We start from the raw sequence: 21,517 nt of genomic DNA, 5'->3' as shown, positions 1-21,517 counted from the left end.
TCTGCCCATCCCCTTTGCCCATCCCTCTGGACAGGTACAAGAGTAGAAAAGAAAGAAGGTGGTTAGTTTGTGGTGATGGCAGAAAGCAGCAAAACCCATCCTGGCCAACCGTCGCAGTGGGAAAATATAATTTGTCGTTGGCTAACTTTCGTTTCCCCGAGACGGGTTCGGGGACGTCTGTGGATGCAGTGCTTGCCACTGCAATGGTTTGAAATGAAAAAAGAATGAAAAAATTGAGAAAAAAATAAAAAAAATGAGAGAAAAATGGGAGAAATGAGAGGAAAAAATAGGGATGAAATATAAGTGAAATGAAAGTAACCGGAAAGATGAACCAGTGTACATATCCCAGTGTATATTGTTGAGGACTGAACTCTTGAGGAAAAAATTACCGTTGGCCCAGGGTGAAATTGCATTACCGAATAGATTAAAAAGTGAAGTGGCTGTGGTTAACCAGCGAGTTATTAAATTTTTCTTGGATCCATTTTAGAAAATTGTTTATTCTTCATGAGCATTTTCATAGAAACTCTATGAAGCGATTTTCCTCGTTAAATATGTCTGGAAAAAAATAAAAAGATTGAAGGAGGTGAAGTTTGCTGGAAATATACGTTTTCAAGTCAGGTAATCCTTTTCAATCAATTAGTTGGGAAGCAATTAAATAATTTTATAAATTAAGGATATCCAAATAAGGTGATTTTTTCTGGGGGAAATCTCCTTTCGAGTTTGTAGAATAGACCAAGAGTATTTTTGAAAAGAATTTTTGAAAAAATGAAATTGAACAGATTGCGTCTACATTGTTAAAAAAAATGAAATTTCATGGACAGTTGACTACTAATTTTCAAGGCAAAAAATTTCAAGGAATTTCGGCATTGAATATTCAGAATTTCGTCAGAAAATCAAAGAGGACTGTAAATTTTAGTTTCTTTTTGCCCTGAAAATAAATAGAAAACCAAAAAATTCCGGTAAATATATTCTCGAATTTTCAGGATAGTGACACTGAATGCGATTAATTTAGGGGGAAAAATAATGAAATTTCAGATTTCACTGAAAATTCTACGTAATTTGGCACAATATTCATATTAGATCGGAAATTCAAATAAATTAATGAACTCTCATCTTTACGCTGCTTAAAATTCTGCAATTTTACTGAATTTTCAGTGAAAACTGAAATTTCATCATTTTTTTTCCCTAAATTGCATTCTGTATATCACTGTCCTGAAAATTAGTAGACAACTGTCCATGAAATTTAATTTTTTTTCTAACAGTGTAGAATTTTGTTTGAATAAAAGTCTGTAATATCCTACGAAATAATGCTTTTAATTGCACAAATTCCGTTCATTTTCAATTTAATTCTACATATTATTATGCGGTATCATACATGTACAATACTATCGTTTGACTCCATCATCAGCATTCGCTATTGGGATCTAGAAAACAATAGGATTCCACCGCAGTATGCATGCATTCAAAATCAAAGAGAATAATTCCCGCACATTCTCAAAATGACTAGAATGGAATCTTTAATCAATTGAAATTCCCTCTGTTTAGTTTCAAGACAAAATTTGTATAAATCCCAGCGCCCATTCATCCATGAATTTTAATAATTCTAGACCTCCACAGCTAATACGCATGATTTACTATCGAAGTGTTTACTGATCTATGTCACGTACTTTGCAATATCCCGTTACATATCATTGCACGTTTGTCATGTATTATAAATAATCCGCATCAGTGCGATCAGTTGGTACCATGTGCACCGCACTCGGGTGTCAGTGCGCTTTTCATTTTGAGAAATGAAGGAGTGAGGTTGTGTGTATAACATCCACCAACATGGGATATCTGTTATCATGAAATATTCAGTGCTCTGGGGAAAATACAAATCCTCGCATACTCCAGCGATATTTCTTTTCAATTCAAGGTACCTTCGGAGTAACAACTAGATTTGGGTGAAGATACGAATTTAAGGATATCCAAGTGCTTCGTTCAAGTTAGCAACTTTTTTTCAAGCAAGATTTTGCTTTTACCGAGAATCTTGCCACCCCTATACTTTTTTGGATTTTTCATTGTTAACTCGGGGAGGCGATGCCTACGCCGCTCAGCGGCTAATACCACTTACCTGATTTTCTCCACAACCATTACTTTTCCCACACTGTCTCTTACTCAATCTGATATCTCTACTATCAGGAGAGCTGGTCTATATACCGCCCACCTAAGGGAAATGTCTTTTTTTCCAGCCTCACATTCTACAAGGAGTCATAATAACGATTACAATGGGTTCTTCGAGGTGTTCAGTCGAAGATGTAAAGCGGACAGATTTTTTTATTAACATTAAACATATTTAATTATGTAATTCAATTGCTATCGACCAGTGATCGATGGAATCGAACTTTGAGGGTAATACAGTAGGATTCCTATAATTTCGACCCAACGCGGGAACGAATTCCGAAAAGTCGAAAATAGTCGGCCGGCCTCTCATTAGCCAATCCCGCGTAGTGGGGAGGTCAGACAGACGCATTATGTTGCTTTCTGTCTTCGGCCGTCGGGCAACAGTGAGTACATAACCCCAAAGTACATTTTTCCTAATGATTGAGGTTAGGGAAACACTCGGGAGCATAGGGCTATGCGCCCGGGAGATGATGGGACCATTCCGTAAACGGGAGGAGTGGGGACTGAAAGCATGAGAGTGGGTGCAGTGACTCCGCCCGTCGAAAATAGCCGGGTCGAAATTACAGGAGTCCTACTGTACCGCTCGGCATGCGTCCAATACCGCCCACCTTGTTTTGATGACTTTTTTTAGCAATGCATACCAACTGTTATAATTTTTCCTATTTTCATCCTTCGTTTCCATTCTTGGGCTCCATTTTGAGAAAGATTTCACGTGAATAATAATAAATTATTCAGAATTTACCCGATGTTCCAGTGACCACCAACTACCCCAAATATTCGAGCTATCACTCGACCGCCCTCTAGCTGCAGAGTCTAGTAGCTCTATAGAAATCTTGAGCGGAATTACCCACAAACGCGGAGGCTGATGAAATAGCCAATAATAACTCATGAAGATATTTTTCTGCTATCGAAAAAGTCGCAATAGATGAGGAAATGTATAATGCAAATTATTTCGCATTTCATTCAATTATGGACCAACTGGAATTTTGAAAAACCTTAAATTCTGGGGTTGAAATATTTTAATAATTCGGTAGGAAATGACTTTGATTTTTTCTAACGATGTTGCCACAGTAGAAAATTGAAAATTTCTGTTGAAATTACATGTTTTTATCAAATATTTTCATAATAAAAAAAGGGAATATAAAACTCTCAGCCATTCCTGAGAAATATGGATGGACTGTAAATCTCATGAAAATTTTCGTTCTTTCACCCCTTTAAATGATGAAAAAAACAGCCCAGGATTTTCAGGGCTCTGATTCAAGCAATTTTTCCCCGAAAGTAAATGGTAAACCAGAAAATTCCGGTAAATATATTCTGGAATTTTCAGAAGAGTGACACTGAATGCGATTTTTCCCCCTTAATCGCATTCAGTGACACTGAGTGCTAGTCATGATTTTTTCCCCCTAAATCGCATTCAGTGTCACTATTCCGAAAATTCCAGAATATATTTACCGGAATTTTCTGGTTTACCATTTATTTTCGGGGAAAAATTGCTTGATTCAAAGCCCTGAAAATCCTGGGGTGTTTTTTTCATCATTAAAAAAAAACATTCATTTCACATTTATCAAACATTCATTTAGAAAAAAATGAAATTTCATGGACAATTGACTACTAATTTTCAGGACAGTGACACTGAATGCGATTTAGTCACGATTTTTTCCCCCTAAAAAAATTAAAAGATTGAAGGAGGTGAAGTTTGTTGGAAATATACGTTTTCAAGCCAGATGATCCTTTTCAATCAATTAGTTGGGAAGCAATTAAATGATTGAAATCTCTTCCATTTATAAATTAAGAATATCCAAATATGGTGATTTTTTTCTGGGGGAAATCCCCTTCCGAGTTTGTACAATAGACCAAGAGTATTTTTAAAAAGAATTTTTGAAAAAAAGAAATTGAACAGATTGCGTCCACATTGTTAGAAAAAAAAATGAAATTTCATGGACAGTTGACTACTAATTTTCAGGACAATGGCACTGAATGCGATTTAGGGGGGAAAAATCGTGACTAAATCGCATTCCCCCGATCGAATTCTTCGCTCAATCCCTTTTCTTAGGTCGTTTTCCTTGCCTCTACGATCTATTTTCCTTTTACTTGATATTATATATTGAAAAATTTGGCTCTTGACTTGTAACTACATCGGCACAAAAAAGAAGAATAAGGTGGCATACCCCACGTACGAAATGCCAGTGTTGGAGAAACATGAACTTTCTGATGGTTTCTGAAAATGTGATGTTTCAAATTCGTTCAAGTAGGTTTCAGTTGAGTGTCGACGCACAAAAAGTGCCGGGTTTCACACTGTAGTGTGGAACCCTACACATCTGTGTATAATCCCGTGCGTAACCCATGGGCATGCGCAAATGCACGGGTCGATGCGCAGATCGATGCGCAAATGGTCGTTGCAATATCATCGTTGGATTCCGCACATCCATTGCGCATCGACTCGCGCATCGACTCATAACATCGCCCACTACCTCACTTGTTGGTATCCACATAACCCTCTCAATATTCTGTCGTTAAATTTATTCATTTATTCAATATAAAAGCAGTGAAATTAAATGGACAACCACATCATACCCGACAGTGACGAGGAGATTGATCTCTCGGGAGATTTATTTGATGGAGATTCGACATTCTTTATATTTTTTTATATTTGTAACCAAAGTTTAAAGTATTTTTCATGTAGAAAATGTTATATGTGAAAATAAATTTTCATCTAGTCGTTGAATATATCCCTTCGAATTTCATTTTTTTATTCATTTTTCAAATTTTCCTCACCCAATTAAATTGAGAAATTTGATTTTAAACAATTTCCAAGTCTGAACTTTTTTTTATTTTTGATCTTGATTTTGATTTTTTTTTGTTTTTCAGTGGGGGGGGGGACGAGGCCCTCCCAACCCCCCCCCCAGCAGGGGCTTCACCCCTGCACCCCGCGGGGGCTTCACCCCCCTGGACCCCCTTCCCCCCCCTTTTCGCCGCGCACGCACTTATGGTATAAAATAGTATACGCAACTCGGGCGAGCAGCAAGCGGTTACGCACGAGGGCGGCGCAGCTTGCTTCCCGCACTTGTTGCGTAATATACTATTCTAGTGACAATCAATTATACATGATAGAAGGAAATGATGTGAACAGATATAGAATTTGAAAAAATGCGAAATAATTGTCGGAGGTTGGGTTTGACCACAACCCTTCCAGTCTGAACCTTTACACACATGACTATCCACTGAATAAGGAAATGATGTGTAAAATAACAATTCGGAAGCATATTGCTAATTTATTAGCAAAAATAACTATACTATATTCCATACAAGAACAATTTCCCACTTGATTTTTTTAGTTATCGTGAGACAACCGACTTCCGAAAAAATTGAAAAATTAAAAAACTAATGGATGAATGAAATTTGAATTAATGGCAATTGATAGTGCTCAACAATACCTAGATTTGAAAAAAACACCCACGGACGAGGTCTCAAAATGGCATTTTCGGACTTTTTAAATCATCCTGGGTCGATATAATACAAAAAATCAAAAAGTTAAATTTGGAGGATTCCAAAGCTGCCATTCGAAAGCAAAAAATGAATAAAAAAACTACAAAAACCCTCAAACTCATGAAACCTAATACAAGATGAACAAGATTTATTATGCACGTTGCGAGGATGTTAGGTTAGATTAGAGGTCGAAAGCATACGGATATACCGTTGAGTCTGGTGTGCTTCTCGTTTATTATGCGAGTGAGGTTGGCTCAGGTTACGATGGGCTCGAGCTTGGCATAAACCTTGCCGACAGACGGTGAGATCGAGGAGTGCAAGCGAAAACGCCGTAAGGGGACAAGGACAAATGGAGAACCGTGACGTCGAGCAACTGAGACGAGTTAACAACTTCACTATCCAATGCTTCAAAAAGTCGAGAAGACCCGTTGGAGGCGAGGGGGTGGGGGGCGGGGGGAGTGAAGGAAGTGATGGCAGAGAAATTCCAGTATTACGGTTCTATTTTCCTCTGTTCCTGAAGCACCATACGTGAAATTCTACCGTGTCATGTTATGTTATGCGATAAGGATTATAATGAGAATGGATATTATGTTATTAATGGATTGCCTGCATTTTTCATGCGTGTTGAGTGACGAGGACTAAGCAAGTACATTTTATCGTTTGTGTAATCCCTCCTTGAAACTCTGATAAGCCGGTTAAACTGCTCGACAAGCGCTCATACGCTTTCTGTGCAAGCGGGTCAAGTACTTTCGTTTCAGTGATGCGTAGTTCTCATGTTTTATATTTCTTTTTGTGGATTATTTTGTAAGTGGGGATATTTTTATACCGGGAATTGTTCGGGGGAAATTCGTTGCATTGATTCGCAGTGTTTGGTTAATGTGTTTTCTCGCGGAAACTAATTGTGGAGTTCATTAATTAGTTGTCAATGTTAAATAGCACGCGGGACAATGGTTAAAGTAGGATAAACATAACTTGAATTTTGAAGATTGAACTGCTTTAATAAAAAATAAAAAATCCAGTGTAACGTTTTTTGAAGCAAATCTATTCGGCATATTGTGTCATTAGAATTTTTATAAATGATGATAGTATACATTAAACATATTATAATAACAGTATATTATGTTATATTCTATACTATACTATATTATAATACATTATGCATATATAATGGTATATGTAATATAGCACAATATCGTATATTTAATGTATGTTATTATTATTATCAGTTTATTATTTAATTCTTTTAATTATGTACTTTATATTTTATAACAATATAGTATTCTATTATATATTGTATTATTGTGATATCTTCAATGTATGCTATCACCATTTATAAAAAATCTAATGACACAATACGCCGAACAGATTGGCTTAAAAAACGTTACACTGAATGTAGTATATATTATTATATACATAAAAAAATATAATACATTCCTGAACCTTTTTTTTCGGAAAACTTGATATTAACTTCAGAAATCTAATACAACACTATTCATAAAAATTGACGTACATTACGCCTCACGGAGTAGGACATACGCGCGCAGAGCGCGCGGACTAATCTAGTCTAGAAAAAACGTCTCGAATAGCGAGAAAATAATGAACAAAAATTCTCTGAAGGCAGCTGAGTGTACATTGTTAGTTTGCGGCTAATTTACATGGATTCAGCCCTCCGGTTTTTATTCATATGTACCTTCAAGAGTATGGGCTTGGTGAAAACAGGGTTTTGGGGGAGGAATAACTATGGTAAAACATAGTTTGCCGGGTCAATTCATTTGTTCGACATCTAGTATTTAAAACCATCTTTAAAATAATTAGTATAACGTTAGAATTCGAATATCATCAAAACTACTATGTACTACTTTGATGCAAAACGTATAAGTCGTGGGGTCATGAGTGCACTATTGTTGTGGTCCTTTCTAATTATATCCATCATTTTTTTAAACTAAATTTCAATGGATATAAGGTATTCCTTCGTCAACTCCGCCGTACCTTCTTACGACTATAAAATTAATTTCATATGGATATACCTTCATTTTGAAGAATTAATTTATCGATGAGGTAACCAAGTTCTTAAAGGAACCAATAGTTGCTGATAAAGAATTCACTCCTCAGCAACTCTTGACGTGACCCAGGACTCACGACGGGGACATAGTTGGTGGAGAGTTCCAAAAAGAAAATATATAAAAAAAAATTATTAATTACGTATATTCAAATTTAATCGATGGCCTGTGATATCCATGTACCATTGATTACCAAACAATTTGCAATCATTCTCTGCTTTCAGAGTTTATTAATGTCTATATTTCCCCGCTAACCAGTCTAAACTAATAACTATGGTATAGGCAAAAGCAAGTGAAAAACCCTAATTCTCACGGTGGGGGGAAGGAGGTGGGCACCTCCTTCACTTTTTTTTCTCCGCGCACTCTACAAATATCAAGTTATTGACAATCAAAAACGATCCATTCAACCCCTGTCTGTAATGTTTCATTTTCATTTCCATCTTGTGGTCAAATATAGTTTTACGGTGAAAAATCAATAGTTACTTTCGGTTCGATGATTGATTCCCATCATTTTTTTTCCAGTTATCCTCTCCTTCTCAATATCAAAATTGAACTTGGAACCGCTACACCATCAGAAGTGTATTACTACGGTATCGATATGAAGAGAAAATATCTGAGTATGAAATTCAATGATTACGTTCGAGTGGACGGAGATCCCACTGGTGTGGATATCACCGTAACTTGGTTGAAGGATATCACCAGATCGGCAGACATGGAGGTCTTTTACATAGTTCAAACGGTAGAGGGCGAGGAGATTGCATCGAAATTCTTCGATTTACCAAGCCTGTGCACAGAACGTTACTCATACAACAGCTGGGATCGCAATATCATGGAAATTTATATTCGAGAAATGACGAACCTGGGATGCCCCATCAAATCGGTATCGTATGAATATTGGGTATCAATGAACTGGTGTTTTATCAAAGTGAAAATTGACGAAAACTCACTCCATTCTCTAGTTTCATGTTGTTTGCGCATGTGAGTGGAAAATTTCGCAGGAGAAAATTCGGGCGGAACTCGAGGGAACTCCCACTGCGTCTCGTTTATTCTAATTTAACTAGAATGAAAATTTTCTAAATTAAAAAGTTTAAATTTTCAGTACACGGTGTTACTTACAAATTTCATTAGAGAGAACGCTAGAGTGTTTTGATACATGCGAGTCATTATGAGTGGGGTGAAGAGTCTCATTCGCAGTAGAAAGAGTTCCCTAAAACTTGAGGGCGAGATGTTGTGTAAATATACAAAGAAGGGGAGGTTCGTTTGGCCCGGCGGCCAGTTTTAAAGTGGCTTTAACTGATCCTCATGCCAAATAAACATCCGTTCTATTCGCATCCACGGCCAATTATTGTTTCCCAGTGAAAGCATTTTCACCTTTTCAAATTTTGGTTGGAGATGATGTAGAATTGTTTGAAATATAAAAATACAAAGTTTGACAACAAGGTCCAGTTACACTTTTAAAAATTTTCGTCTGAACTACCCCTGTCAAATTCCTGAAATTTTTATGATGTTCAAGGGCCACCGAAATTTCAGGAAATCTTGTCATTGAAATATCAAATATTCCACTGATTTTCTGTTCAAATGATCTAAAAATCAATAATATACTTGATTTTTCAGGTCAATTATTCTATGAAAATTCAGAAAAATCAGGGAAATTCAGGGAAAAATTGAAAATTTGTCATTTTGTTTCTGAATATCCATGTTGTGTTTCTGAAAATTCAATCAAGTTGTGAAATTTCCATCTCACTCCTACTTAAAACTCGTGAATTTTCTTGAATTCTACCTAAAGCTAGAAATTCCATAACCGTTTTTCCCCTACATCCGATTCAATGTCACTCTTATAAGAATTACTATTATATTTTCCACGAAATTTCAAAAAATTTCTGACTGTGTACCGGCATCATTGAGGAGTTTAATTTTTCATAAATTGAATACCGTCAATGTCCCAGTTACTGTCAGCAGAAGCTTTCCGGTTGCTAAATGAGGGTCAAATAATTAAATTTTTTTATTTCGTATTTGAGAGCAATTACCCGGGTGGAAATTTTGCTCAGGCCACCTAAAGTCGGTTTGAAAATGGATCCGTCTGTAGTTAGGGTTGACTGATCAGGCTCAGTGTTTCTGAGGTCAGGCAGCCTGAAATCACTGTTATCACATTCGGATTTGGCAACTCTGATTTCAATTTGAAAAGAGTACCTGGGGAGGGTAGCCTCTGCCTTTAGCGAACGCTGCACACCTCCCACAGGTCGAAAAAGTTTTTTTCGTCATTCAGGCCCGTTAGGTAGCGCCTACTATAGCTGTCTTGAGGGAAGCTAAATGGCGTTTAACAGACCAGGTCTGTTAAACGAAGCACAGGTATGGTTAACTCGAGTTAGCAGCCCTAGGACAATAAAAACATACAGTTTCTAGATGGGCAACCCACAAAACCTTCGTAGGAATACAACATGAAGTGTGCGGTTATCGCTGTCACTTGCTTGAAAACTCGGCGGATCGTTCACCACTAATACGATGCGCCACCGTCATTGCCGATGACATCAGGAGTTGTTATTCCGTTGCTAGGGAGTCAGTCGTAACTTGAGGGTTATATTGTCAAAATATTAGTTTAATAAAGAGATTATATTCACTTTCTCGTTATATATCTATTTTGAATAGATTATATATATATTTCTATTAAAATGTGATGAAAAATTTGAGTATGTTGTGAGAAGAAGAGGAACGATGAAAAAGAAAAGTTGTAAACTGTAGATGTTCACACGTTGATTTTCTCATGAGAATAAATTTAGAAAAATGATTAATCCTTCTTTTTATTCTTTCAATTTGTTGCAATTTCCATTTCAGGAGGAGGAAGATTTCCATTCTCATCTAGATGTTTTTTGAATGTTTTTGACAGACTCCGTGAATTACAACTTTTGCATTCGTTCTTTCGAATCTCAATTTAGGATTTTGCATCTCTTTTTCTTCAATATTTTCTCTTCACTTGTCATTTCGTTTTTCTACAGTGGGGGGGGGCTCCCCCCCCCCCCCCAACGCCCCCCCCACCGGGGCCTACGGCCCCTGGACCCCGCTTCTGCGCCCCCTCCCCTTTTCCTCCCCCTCACCTTCAGCGGGCCTTCATGACAAAAAATAGTATATGTCATACGGACCGTGACGTCGGTTTGCGATTCGTGTGAGTTAGCAGCACTCATCGCAAACCTCCGTCTACGGTCCTAATGACACAATATACTATTACGCACTCCTATCGGAATATACTATACTGACCGGCGGGAGTGCTCCGAAGGGTCAAACAACAATTTCTCATGAGTGTCGAACAGCGTTAAAAAATGTTGTCAGAATTCTCCGTTACACTTTTTCGAAATTTTTATCGAATTTAATTACCACTGAAATTTCAAGAAATTTCGTCATTGAAAATTCCGTAGAAAAATCAAAGAAAACTGCTAACTTCAGTTCCATTTTTCCCTGAAAATGAATAGAAAACCAGAAAATTCCGGTAAATATATTCTTGAATTTTCAGGACAGTGACACTGAATGCGATTTAGGAGGAAAAAATCATGGAATTTCAAATTTCACTGAAAATGCAATGTAATTTGGCACTGAATATTCATATTAGATTGGAAATTTAAATAAATAGAGGAATTCTCGTCTTTAGGCTGCCTAAAATTCTGGAATTTCACTTAATTTTCTGTGAAACCTGAAATTTCATGATTTTTTCTCCTAAATCGCATTCAGTGTGACTGTCCTGGAAATTAGTAGTCAATTGTCCATGAAATTTCATTGAATTGAATTTTCATGAATTCCTAGTTTTCACGACTGAAAACCCCACCAGAGTTGGTTTAGTTTGTTCCTAGTTTTTTTCATGACTGTCCTGAAAATTAGTAGTCAATTGTCCATGAAATTTCATTGAATTGAATTTTCAGGACAGTAACACTGAATGCGATTTAGGGGAAAAAATCATGAAATTTCAGATTTCACTGAAAATTCAATGTAATTTGGCACTGAATATTCATATTAGATTCAAAATTCAGATAAATTAAGGAATTCTGGTCTTTAGGCTGCCTAAAATTCTGGAATTTCACTGAATTTTCACTGAACCCTGAAATTTCATTTTTTCCTAACCCGATTTTTCAACACGATGCAAAAAATCATACAATTTATTCCCACTGCACCCCCGAAAAGTGAACTCGGCAGATGTTACAAAAAATAGAGTGTTACACGTGCGTGCGAAAAAGTGAAATTTTATGCACTTGTAACACAATAGTAAAATGAAATACGAATTACCTTTCGATTAATTATCACGTCTCTTTTTCAGGAAACTACGATCAACCCGCCTGCCACATTTACTATCTTCCTGACATTTAATCATAAAATTCCATGCACAACCCTGCAATTTATTATGGACCTCTACCCCGTCGACGAACCCGACTCTACGGCATTTCTCCTCTTGGAGGGTAATGTACACTCGTACCATGGTTGTTGAGGAAAAAACCCCTCTCACCCGCTTTCCCTCTCTCTAAAAAAAATACCATCCAGATACTCGTGACAATTATATTCCCATGTTAAGGTTATAGTTTCAAATTAATTGAAGCGAACAATTTGAATAAATTTACATAATTGCTTCGCGTTTACTTAACTGAAAGCAATTCACCTGAATTCAATTTCAGCTTTTGTAGATGTTCTTTTATTTCCTCCTTCCCCCATCTGGATTTGCAAAGATATGACGAACATCCACGTCAAGTTACCGCTCAAAGGTAGGAGAAAAAGTATGTTTGAGTGGGGAGAATGGTGGAGGAAAAAGGGTTTTAGGAATGAGGGATTTGTTTTTCCACTTTAACCGACGGAAATTTGTCATACATAAATGGATGACGGAAGTAAACGGGTATGCGGAGGCACTCGAATGGAAGGAAATTTTATATTTCGCAACTGTGTAAATGCAAATAGTATGTAAGTAGATAAAAGTCGTGTCTATAGTTCGATTTAACCGAATTTTCTATTTGCGAGGAAATTCTTTCCGCAATTTTGTTTCATTCAAACGAATATCACTAAAACAAATGGGTCATTCAAAGCATACGTTGACGGAATGCTTGCAACTGTTCTTCTATTGACGATACACATAACGCACCATTGCACGCCAATATTTTGGGTTTCACGATTTCAATCATACGAATGGATGTTTAATCTGAATTTGGAGTTAGTTTCAAATCGGTAGTGAAATTCTGACGTTTACTGACCGATGGAAAATACGTGTATGTTTTTTGCTTGTTAAATACTGAGTATGAACAATTTTATGACGCTGATGCAGTTTCAGCTTTCATAAGAAAAATTGTAATATGTACAATATCGTGGAGTTTTTTTACAGATTTTGAAAACTGCTAGAAAATGAACTCTAAGACAGTAATGCAATTCTTACTGTAATATAAAAAAGTATTTCTCAGGATTGGCTGAGAGAATATTTAATTTATTTATTTTATTATGCAAATATTTAATAACAGCAAGAAATTTCAATAGAAATTTTCTATTTTCTCCCGTGGAAACATCGTTAAAAAACTCTGAATCATTTCCTGCCAAAATATTAAAATATTTCGACCCCACAATTTAAGATTTTTCAAATTTTCAGTTGGCTCATAATTGAATGGAGTGCGAAATATATATTCGTTATACAGTTCCACATCCATTGGGACCTTTTCGATAGCAGAAAAATATCTTCATCAGTTATTATTGGCTATTTTAACAGCCTCCGGTTTGTGGGCACTTCCACGGAGTTTGTCGATAATGTCGCCCAGGGTTTCTATAGGGCTGCTAGACTCTGCATCTAGAGGGCGGTCAAGTGACAGCTCGATTGTTTGGGATAGTAGGTGGCCACTGTAACATCGGGTAAATTAAGGATAATTTATTATTATTCACGTGAAATCTTTCTCAAAATGGAGCCAAAGAATGGAAACAAAGGATGAAAATAGGAAAAATTATAACAGTTGGTCTCGAGGGGCTATTCACAGGCGTAATCGTGGTGTCACTCGCTGATGTAATCAATTGTAATTCCAGTGAAATCAATGTAATCATTGTAATCACATGATTACCATATTTGTAATCAAGTTTTGGTAACAAGTGGTAATCATTTGTAATCACTGTCATCATTTGTAATCAGTGTAATCTTTCGTAGTTGCTCCTAGTGAGACCGTGAATTTTGTTGTTGAATTTTCGAGCGCGCCATTTCTACCAACGTTAAGCCTCAGAGATCCCTGGATTAATTTTTCTTGGAATCCCAGGTGTTTATGGTTCAGAACCTTGCATAGCCAATGCATTTTGCACAGAGCATTTGCCCGTAGAAAATTGATTCAACAGAGTTAAAATTTCTTCTTATTCTGGAGAACCTACCGACGTCCAATGGTCGCGGTGGCTAAATCGTTAGGTCGGCTTGGCCACTAGGAGGTCGTGGGTTCGAATCCTAGTCTGGTCGGATTTTTTAACTTCTGGAAACAGGGGTTGGGGGCTCGAAAGGGTGGCTGGGCTTCGGATCCCGATTGGGGGGGGGACCCTTAACTTCCGGTAAAGGGGGTTAAGGGGCTCGCCTGGGGCGAATTCTGGTGGGGTCCGTCTCACTTCGGCTCTGGACGAGCGGGAGGTTCCTAATAGAGGAATCGACTGAACCGACGGAGATTTTCTGTGGTTTCCTCCGTCTCTCGCGGGAGCAAATGCGGTACAGTGTAGCAAGTCGGCCATAGTCGCAAGTTAGGTAGAGGGTAGATGGCGAAGTCAACCAAAGGGTTTGAAACGTCTTAAATTAAAAAAAAAAATCTGGAGAACCAACAACTGAATTATCTCTGCATTATCTGCTTATCTAAGTTTCATTCTCCATCAATGGTAAATATTCTGTAAATTTATTTTGCTGATAGCTCTTATAAATGCCCAAATTTTTAGATGAAGTGATGAAGACTGCATTCCTCTGTTCTAATCCCCGCCCCTCCTTCCTCATTTCTTGGCGGGTTCTAATAATTAATTATTCCATCAATTCATATTTAATAAGAGGCCATTTTTTGTGATTTCAATGATTACAGATGTTTGGTAATCACAGAGTGTAATCGAAGAAATCATTTGTAATCATGTAAGCACATTCTGTGCTCTTGGTAATCACGGTTATCACATAGGCAATGGTAATTAGTGTAATCAGTCCCGTAATCGCGGTGTCACCCAATTCGCCTTTGAATAGCCCCTCGGTTGGTCTGCATTGCTCAAAAAAGTCATCAAAGCAAGGTGGGCGGTATTGGACGCATGCCGGGCGGTACCCACGTACGAAAAAACGAATGGGCCGAGCTTGGCCCAAGCCCGATGGCCGGCCTGCCGAACTTCGGGACCCGTTCCTCAACCGGGACCGCGCCGGACTTGGTTGAAACCTGGAATGATAACATCGGGCCAGGTCTGGGCGCCCATCTCGGCCCAGCGTTGATTGCCAGTCGTTGGCCAGGCTCAATTAAACATTACTTAATTACATGAATATGATAATATGGGTGATTGAAATACAAGTAATTTAATATTACTCCTCAGCATTCGTAATAGGTTCAACGAGGAAAAAAAATCAATACCGGCATGCGACTGGTGCCGCACTGGCTGCCAAACTATTCATGGCAATTATCAATAATAACAAAAACAAAATAATTAACATTTTTTAGGATGATTTTTAGTATTCATTGTGCCCTACCTACCAAACCCTAACGCAATCATCGCTGAAAAACCGATTTTGTTAACTTAAAATATTACCCCCTAACGTGGGCTCGAACCCACGACCTCACGACTACTAATCCGACGCCCTAACCACTAGTCTACCGCGCAATTCGTAAAACCTCTACTTCAAATCTTCCATATTAATTCCATCTCGGTTTTTTTCGACTTGAATGTTTTATTATTCAGTTGATAGAAATATTAAGTGATTCAACTACAGTTTAATCGGTAAATTAATTCAATAATGAATAATAATAATTATTATTATTAATTACAATAATAATTATAACAATTAGGATTACTGTTGAATGACCATTCTTCTTCTTTTCGTAATAATTAGCGAGTAACATGTGACTTCAACACCTACAATATTTTCGTAATAATTTAATATTTACCCTTAATATTTACCCTCAAGTTTCCACCCTTACCATTCAACCCTCAGAATGTCAGTCTTATGATTTTTTCGCCCCTTTCCATTATTGCGATTTGACCCTTACAATTTTACTCTTCAGATTTTACCCTTATGATTCCACCCCTATGATTCCATTCTCATCATCTCACCCTTACGACTTAACCCTTACAGTTACACCAACGGCTGGAGCCCAATGACCAAGCTCCGGGCCACCGCTGGCTGAGGCTTGGTTATCGAGCTCCGGCATGCCAGTGTCCGGCCAAGGCTGGGCCAGATCTGTCAACCAAGGCTCGGTTACCTGCCCTTCTCCCGAGACTCAAGCCCTGGTCCCCAGGGATGGCCGAACCTCGGTCCAAGCCTGGGCGCCCAGGCTTGGCAAGCCCAGGCTTGTGCCAGGCTTGGCCCGTTTCTCCAACACTGGCATTTCGTACGTGGGGTGCGGCGCGGCGCCCTTCGCGCGACCAACAGTGTTAATAAATTTTTTTATAGCAGAGTAAACCCATGGGTTTGAATGCTTCAATAAATAAAAAAATTCGGGATAGTTGGAGCACTAATATGTGCGATAGTTTGAGCAATGTTCATTGCAGCCATGAACCGATAACTTTATCAACATAAAGGGCGATATTGACTATCATATCAAGTCCAATTGACAACTGCGTCATCGTTTCCAATCATGGCGGTGGTCAATCGCAATGTAATTGGTTGAAGTATTCACAAATTCTAATGTTCACCATTTGAAAATCTATTATCGGAATTTAGTAATTTTTGAACCATTGAATTCCCGATTTTCTATTCTATATCTGCCTGAAATTTGTAAGCAAGGTGATAAGTTTGCAATTACAAGGATGGAAGTACAACTTACGCGAGCTCCTTTCGGTTACACTTACTCAGTTTTCATCGTTTCCTAGTTTCTAAAACTATTCGTTACAGATTTTAATTATATCGATTTGAATGAATAATAATTATATGAATTCTAAGATGTTAATTGAGTTCTGATATTCTAATGAGTAGTGTAAATATTTGAACAACCACGACAGATTCTATTATTGACAATAAGTCATGAAAGACCTGAATGGCTAGTAAAGTTGCGAAAAACTCTATATTTGAATTTTATTTCAAAATCTTTTGAGCTCACACTGTAGGACTGGACGAATTAACCAACTCAGAGAGGAGTGTCTGTGCTAATTCTACTAGCTTGTAACTGCTAAACTCATAAAAGTACCCAACATTAAAAAAACGTAAAGCTGGAAATAAAATGGATTTTAAACTGCGCGGCCTCGCGCCCCATGCCCTGCATGACTCTTTGTATACATGATTCTCATTTTTAACTGATATTCAATAATCATACGCCCCGGTACCCCAATTTTGGTAAAACATGTTACTCAAAATTCTTTCCATCAGGAAATCATTCCTAATGCACTTTTTCTTTACACAAGTAAATTTAGGCATGATTAAAAAAGTAAAATTTTCAGATACTGTACTCGATAATTATAATTATAATTAATTATAAGTATTCAATATATTGGACTTATTGTCGAAAATTAGTCTCCATGATTTTTTGTATACAGAATAGTAATTTTTCAGTCACCTTCTTTAATTGTACGTACCGATACATGAAAATCAAATTGGGAAACATGTGTGCGATAAAAGTATGTGAATATTAGAGTTACTTTTTACAGTGTAGTCAACATTAAAAAATCTGAAACTGGAACTAAACTGAACTACAAACTGCGCGGCCTCGCGTCCCTGCCCCTAAATATTGGTGAAATTCGATGGCTTGCGAGAAAAATGAACAAATCCCAGGTCAAAGAACTGCCCTGGAAGTTTCATCAGCCAAGGGTGAATAGTTTCCCAATTTTGGTAGACTGCGTTGATATTGATTAGCACGTGTCACTACGACGTATACTCGCCACACTCCAGCTCTGGTCATGGCCAGTGACCTTACCTTCGTGACCTCCCTTTCGTGTCGTGGTCGCATTTTGGATATAATTAGAAGCTGATTCACCAGTTGAGGTGCGCTCTCCGAATTTCCGGCGGGTTATTGATTTTTATGTGTCAATTGAGTTTTTGGTAATTAGATAACAAGGCAACTCCAGTCTTTCAGGGATACTGACAGGTAAAAATTATCATTTTTTATGTTAATCTTGAAGTATTTCGACGTATATTGTGTCGGAAACTGATTGATATAAATGAATTTAACCTCTTTGAGCTATCACACTTAGTAACATGGATAATCGTGTAGATGTACGGGACCTCCCATGCTACGCTCTTCCTTCTAAAAGAAGTTTTTTAAATTTCAATTATGAAGTGTTTATATAAATTCAAGGTGTAGTGAAGCACTTATTCTGAAAGTATCGAGCTTCACCAGCACTTAGCATTACACAAGGTTCGCGAGGGGGACGCAGCTGGTATGAACCCCCCAAAGGTCATAATTTGACCCAGTCACCGTCTTCAAGTTATTTTTTACCTAATTGAGTCCGACTCAATTTTCTTGATTTGGACAATTTGATTTGTTTATGATTTGTTATGATTTGTTTATTCATGTTTCATAGAATGGTATTCAATTCTCTTTTGTTTGTTAGGTGGGTTTCATAAAAATTCGACGCAAGACGATTGTACTCATGACAACTGCCTTACTTTCTCCATTAATTCGAGATATCCGCCATGTTCAAGTTCTCATTTTCTATTCAAGATATTGCCCACGCCTTTTTTTTAGAAAGGATTTCAAAATATGGCAGAAGATGACATGAACCCCCTTCCTTCTAGTCCTTGAATTTCCTATTAATAAAAAATTTGCGAATATATTTAGTGTAATTTAGTGTTGATTATCTTTCCCAATCGGAGTTCGACTATTCAGAGCGCAGTATTTGAGGCTACAACACAGTTTTATTCGGGATATTTCCTCCTAGCTTTTGAATATTTCGCAGTAATTCTTCATTTTTTTTACCTGAATATTTCGCAATGGCTCTTCATTTTTTCCGCCCATTTCAGAAAGAATCTTATATTTGATAGTCTAAGGAAATCGGGTTCTTCTATTAACATAATTTGTTCAAATGTTCCCCCAATTCACCTCCTGATATTGTCCACTGCACTCTGCTGGGCCAAAATCCGATTGGGAAAAATAATCCGACAAATACCCCTCGAGATTAAAAATTAATCGGGTATGTCCCTCAAGCTCCGCTGCAAACAAACCATCGTGCCAAGTTTTGCAGGAAAATCCCTCGCGCAATCGCTCAGGCTTTTTTAGCATGCAAAACTTGACACCCCCATTTGTTTACAACGACGATATCGAGAAATACCCGATAATTTTGAAGATCTTAGGGTATTACTACTGAATATTCCTGTTTTGATTAAAAATTTATTCAAGTTGCATGATTGCTGTTTGGAATTTAGAATTCCATTGAATTTTCATTGAAAATTGAAATTTCATAATCCCCCCCCCCCATAAATCGAATCTGCAGCCCCTCTCGTGAACATTACTATCAAACTATTTTCGTCCACTTCAATTTTTATGACGAGAATATAAATCAAGAAAATATAAGATTTGAGAGACACTACACTGCCTCTTTTTATACTATTAGAAATTTTGTGAAATTTCATAGAAGATATCATAGTAAATCTCATGAGAGTGGCATTGAATCGGATTTAGAGAAAAAATAGTTAAGAAATTTCAAGCTTTAAGTCGAATTCACGGAAATATATGAGTTTTCAGTGGCAGCGCCATGGAAATTTCACAACTTGAGTGAATTCGCAGTGAAACATGAACATTCAGAAACAAAATGAAATAAATTTTCAATTTTTCCCTGAATTTTTCTGATTTTTCCGAATTTTCACAAAATAATTGGATTGAAAAATCAAGTATTTTATTGATTTTTTGATCATTTGAATATGAAAATCAATGGAATATTTGATTTTTCAATGATAAGATTTCTTGAAATTTCAGTGGAACTTGAACACGATAAAAATTTCCGGTATTTGGCACGGAAAATTCCCATGAAAATTTTTTGCAGTGTAGCCTTTATTATGTATTTCTGAGAATTACTAATGGCGCGAAGATATAAATGGTAGTGTCATCACAAAACTGCCCATAAAATTTGAATTTTCTCCTAACCAAATTTGTTTCGGACAAGAACTTGTGCGATTTTGTATCAAAATTCCGGGCATTTGTTTATCTGAAACAAATTTGAGGGGTAGAATTCAATTTTTTCCTAAACTAGGAAGAAGGAAATACTATAAGATCATATCCTTTAGTCCCTCTGTTCATTAATATCCACAATTTTTCGTCTGTTTATTTCTCCTTCACCTGATAAGTTTCGTTCTGCACTTTTGTTATAAACAGCGCTCAGGATGAAGTTTACCGAATCTTGACGTGAGCTTTCTCTCGGTTTCAACAATGAAACTTTTTTATTTCCGCATTTTAATGAAAAAAGTCGGTAGATGAAATTCACCATTACCTCAACTTTATTTCGCAGAGAAGCATGCCATAAAAAGATGAAAAAAAAATAAAATAGAACAGAAGTAAATAAGCAAGAATAGAGAGGCAGGTAAAGTGAATAAACACGAATGACGATCAAGGGAAATTGAAATGTTGAAGTTTGATGATGTAAGGAATTGCATGGTAATACTGGAGCATTATTATCGGGGGGCAATATTGAATCAATTCGACAAACAATCATGATGCTGCTCAAGTATATTTGCTCTACTTGATAAGAGAGACTGGATGAATAGACCGTAGACAGAAGTGGCTTGAATTATTCGTGGGGTCACCCCTCGTTTTTGCTTACATTGGAATGAAGAGAGGCGAGGGAAAGTTTCTCCATCCGGGGGAGATATTTCCATTGTGAAATGTAGTGGTGAAGTGGTAGAAGAAGGCCAGTTCAAAAAAGATTTTCGAATTATCTCAGTCAGGAAGGTGCTTAGCCAAATTCATCAATAGTCATTTCGCGTAGACGATTTCGAGGGTTTTAAAAACATCATTATTTTGCCAACCGCCATATGACCCACATATCATCACCATGTCATCCCCATGATTCTCATTTTGACCCTTGTGACTCCTAATCCGACCCGCGTTACCCCCATTAGATCCCTCGTGACCCTTATTTTGACGAAATTTAAGAAAGAAGAAATTCACGCTGAGCGAAGCGAGCTCGCGTTTAACGACAGTAGAAATGGATTGGTTGGTCAGCCGCACCGGGAATCAATAATTTTAAATTTGAAGTTACTTTACTGCCGTCAGGCTACGCATGGTCGCGCCCTTCGTTCACGCGTTAACATTCGCTATAAAGTATTAAATGTCGCTGAGGGGTCAACTTGACAGGACGGAAACGACAAAAAATCGTACAGTGGTTATACATTACCGCGATCATATGTAGTCCTCGCCACAAAAGAAGGATCGTGGCCGGAAAACTCTGAGAGAGAAACAGCACAGCTGACTCCTTATATTCATTGAATTAGAGAAATTAATTTCTTCATGAATCACGTGGGAGTGCTAATTTTCGGATCATAGTCATTGAAATTACTGTCTGGTCTATCGTCTCTCACTTTGACGAATAAATAAAAATGTCATTTGATGAGAATAAAAATCTGCAATACGTAAAAATGAATACAGAGTAGGAGAAATAATGTTATCGGATTCAGACGGTGAAAATTGCCGGACTTATGATAAAAGAAATTGAAATATACAAATATCTCG

General features: G+C 37.3%; 2 protein-coding genes across 3 annotated transcripts in view; one reads left to right on the top strand and one right to left on the bottom strand.

Annotated features, from left to right (window-relative positions):
- The window catches only part of LOC107036046 (hemicentin-1), a 276,704-nt gene that overhangs the window by 214,753 nt on the left and 40,434 nt on the right, over positions 1–21,517 (bottom strand). The window lies entirely within an intron of this gene.
- LOC107036049 lies at positions 6,377–12,267 on the top strand. The gene is made up of 3 exons (XM_015253771.1): positions 6,377–6,453; positions 8,232–8,589; positions 12,010–12,267. Exons 1-3 carry the CDS (start codon positions 6,410–6,412, stop codon positions 12,175–12,177), a joined length of 570 nt encoding a protein of 189 aa, XP_015109257.1. The 5' UTR covers positions 6,377–6,409; the 3' UTR covers positions 12,178–12,267.

This window comes from Diachasma alloeum, unplaced genomic scaffold (genome assembly GCF_001412515.2).
Source record: "Diachasma alloeum isolate Michigan unplaced genomic scaffold, Dall2.0 Dall_scaffold_00203, whole genome shotgun sequence".
In the NCBI taxonomy this organism is placed as follows: domain Eukaryota; kingdom Metazoa; phylum Arthropoda; class Insecta; order Hymenoptera; family Braconidae; genus Diachasma; species Diachasma alloeum.
This window is presented reverse-complemented; position numbering and strand designations above follow the sequence as displayed.

Excerpts from the sequence above, each read along its gene's own strand:
- LOC107036049 (XM_015253771.1), top strand. The coding sequence starts at position 6,410 with ATGCGTAGTTCTCATGTTTTATATTTCTTTTTGTGGATTATTTT. Across the intron at positions 6,454-8,231 it reads TTCTTTTTGTGGATTATTTT|TTATCCTCTCCTTCTCAATA; the intron begins GTAAGTGGGGAT and ends TTTTTTTTCCAG. Across the intron at positions 8,590-12,009 it reads TGGGATGCCCCATCAAATCG|GAAACTACGATCAACCCGCC; the intron begins GTATCGTATGAA and ends TCTCTTTTTCAG.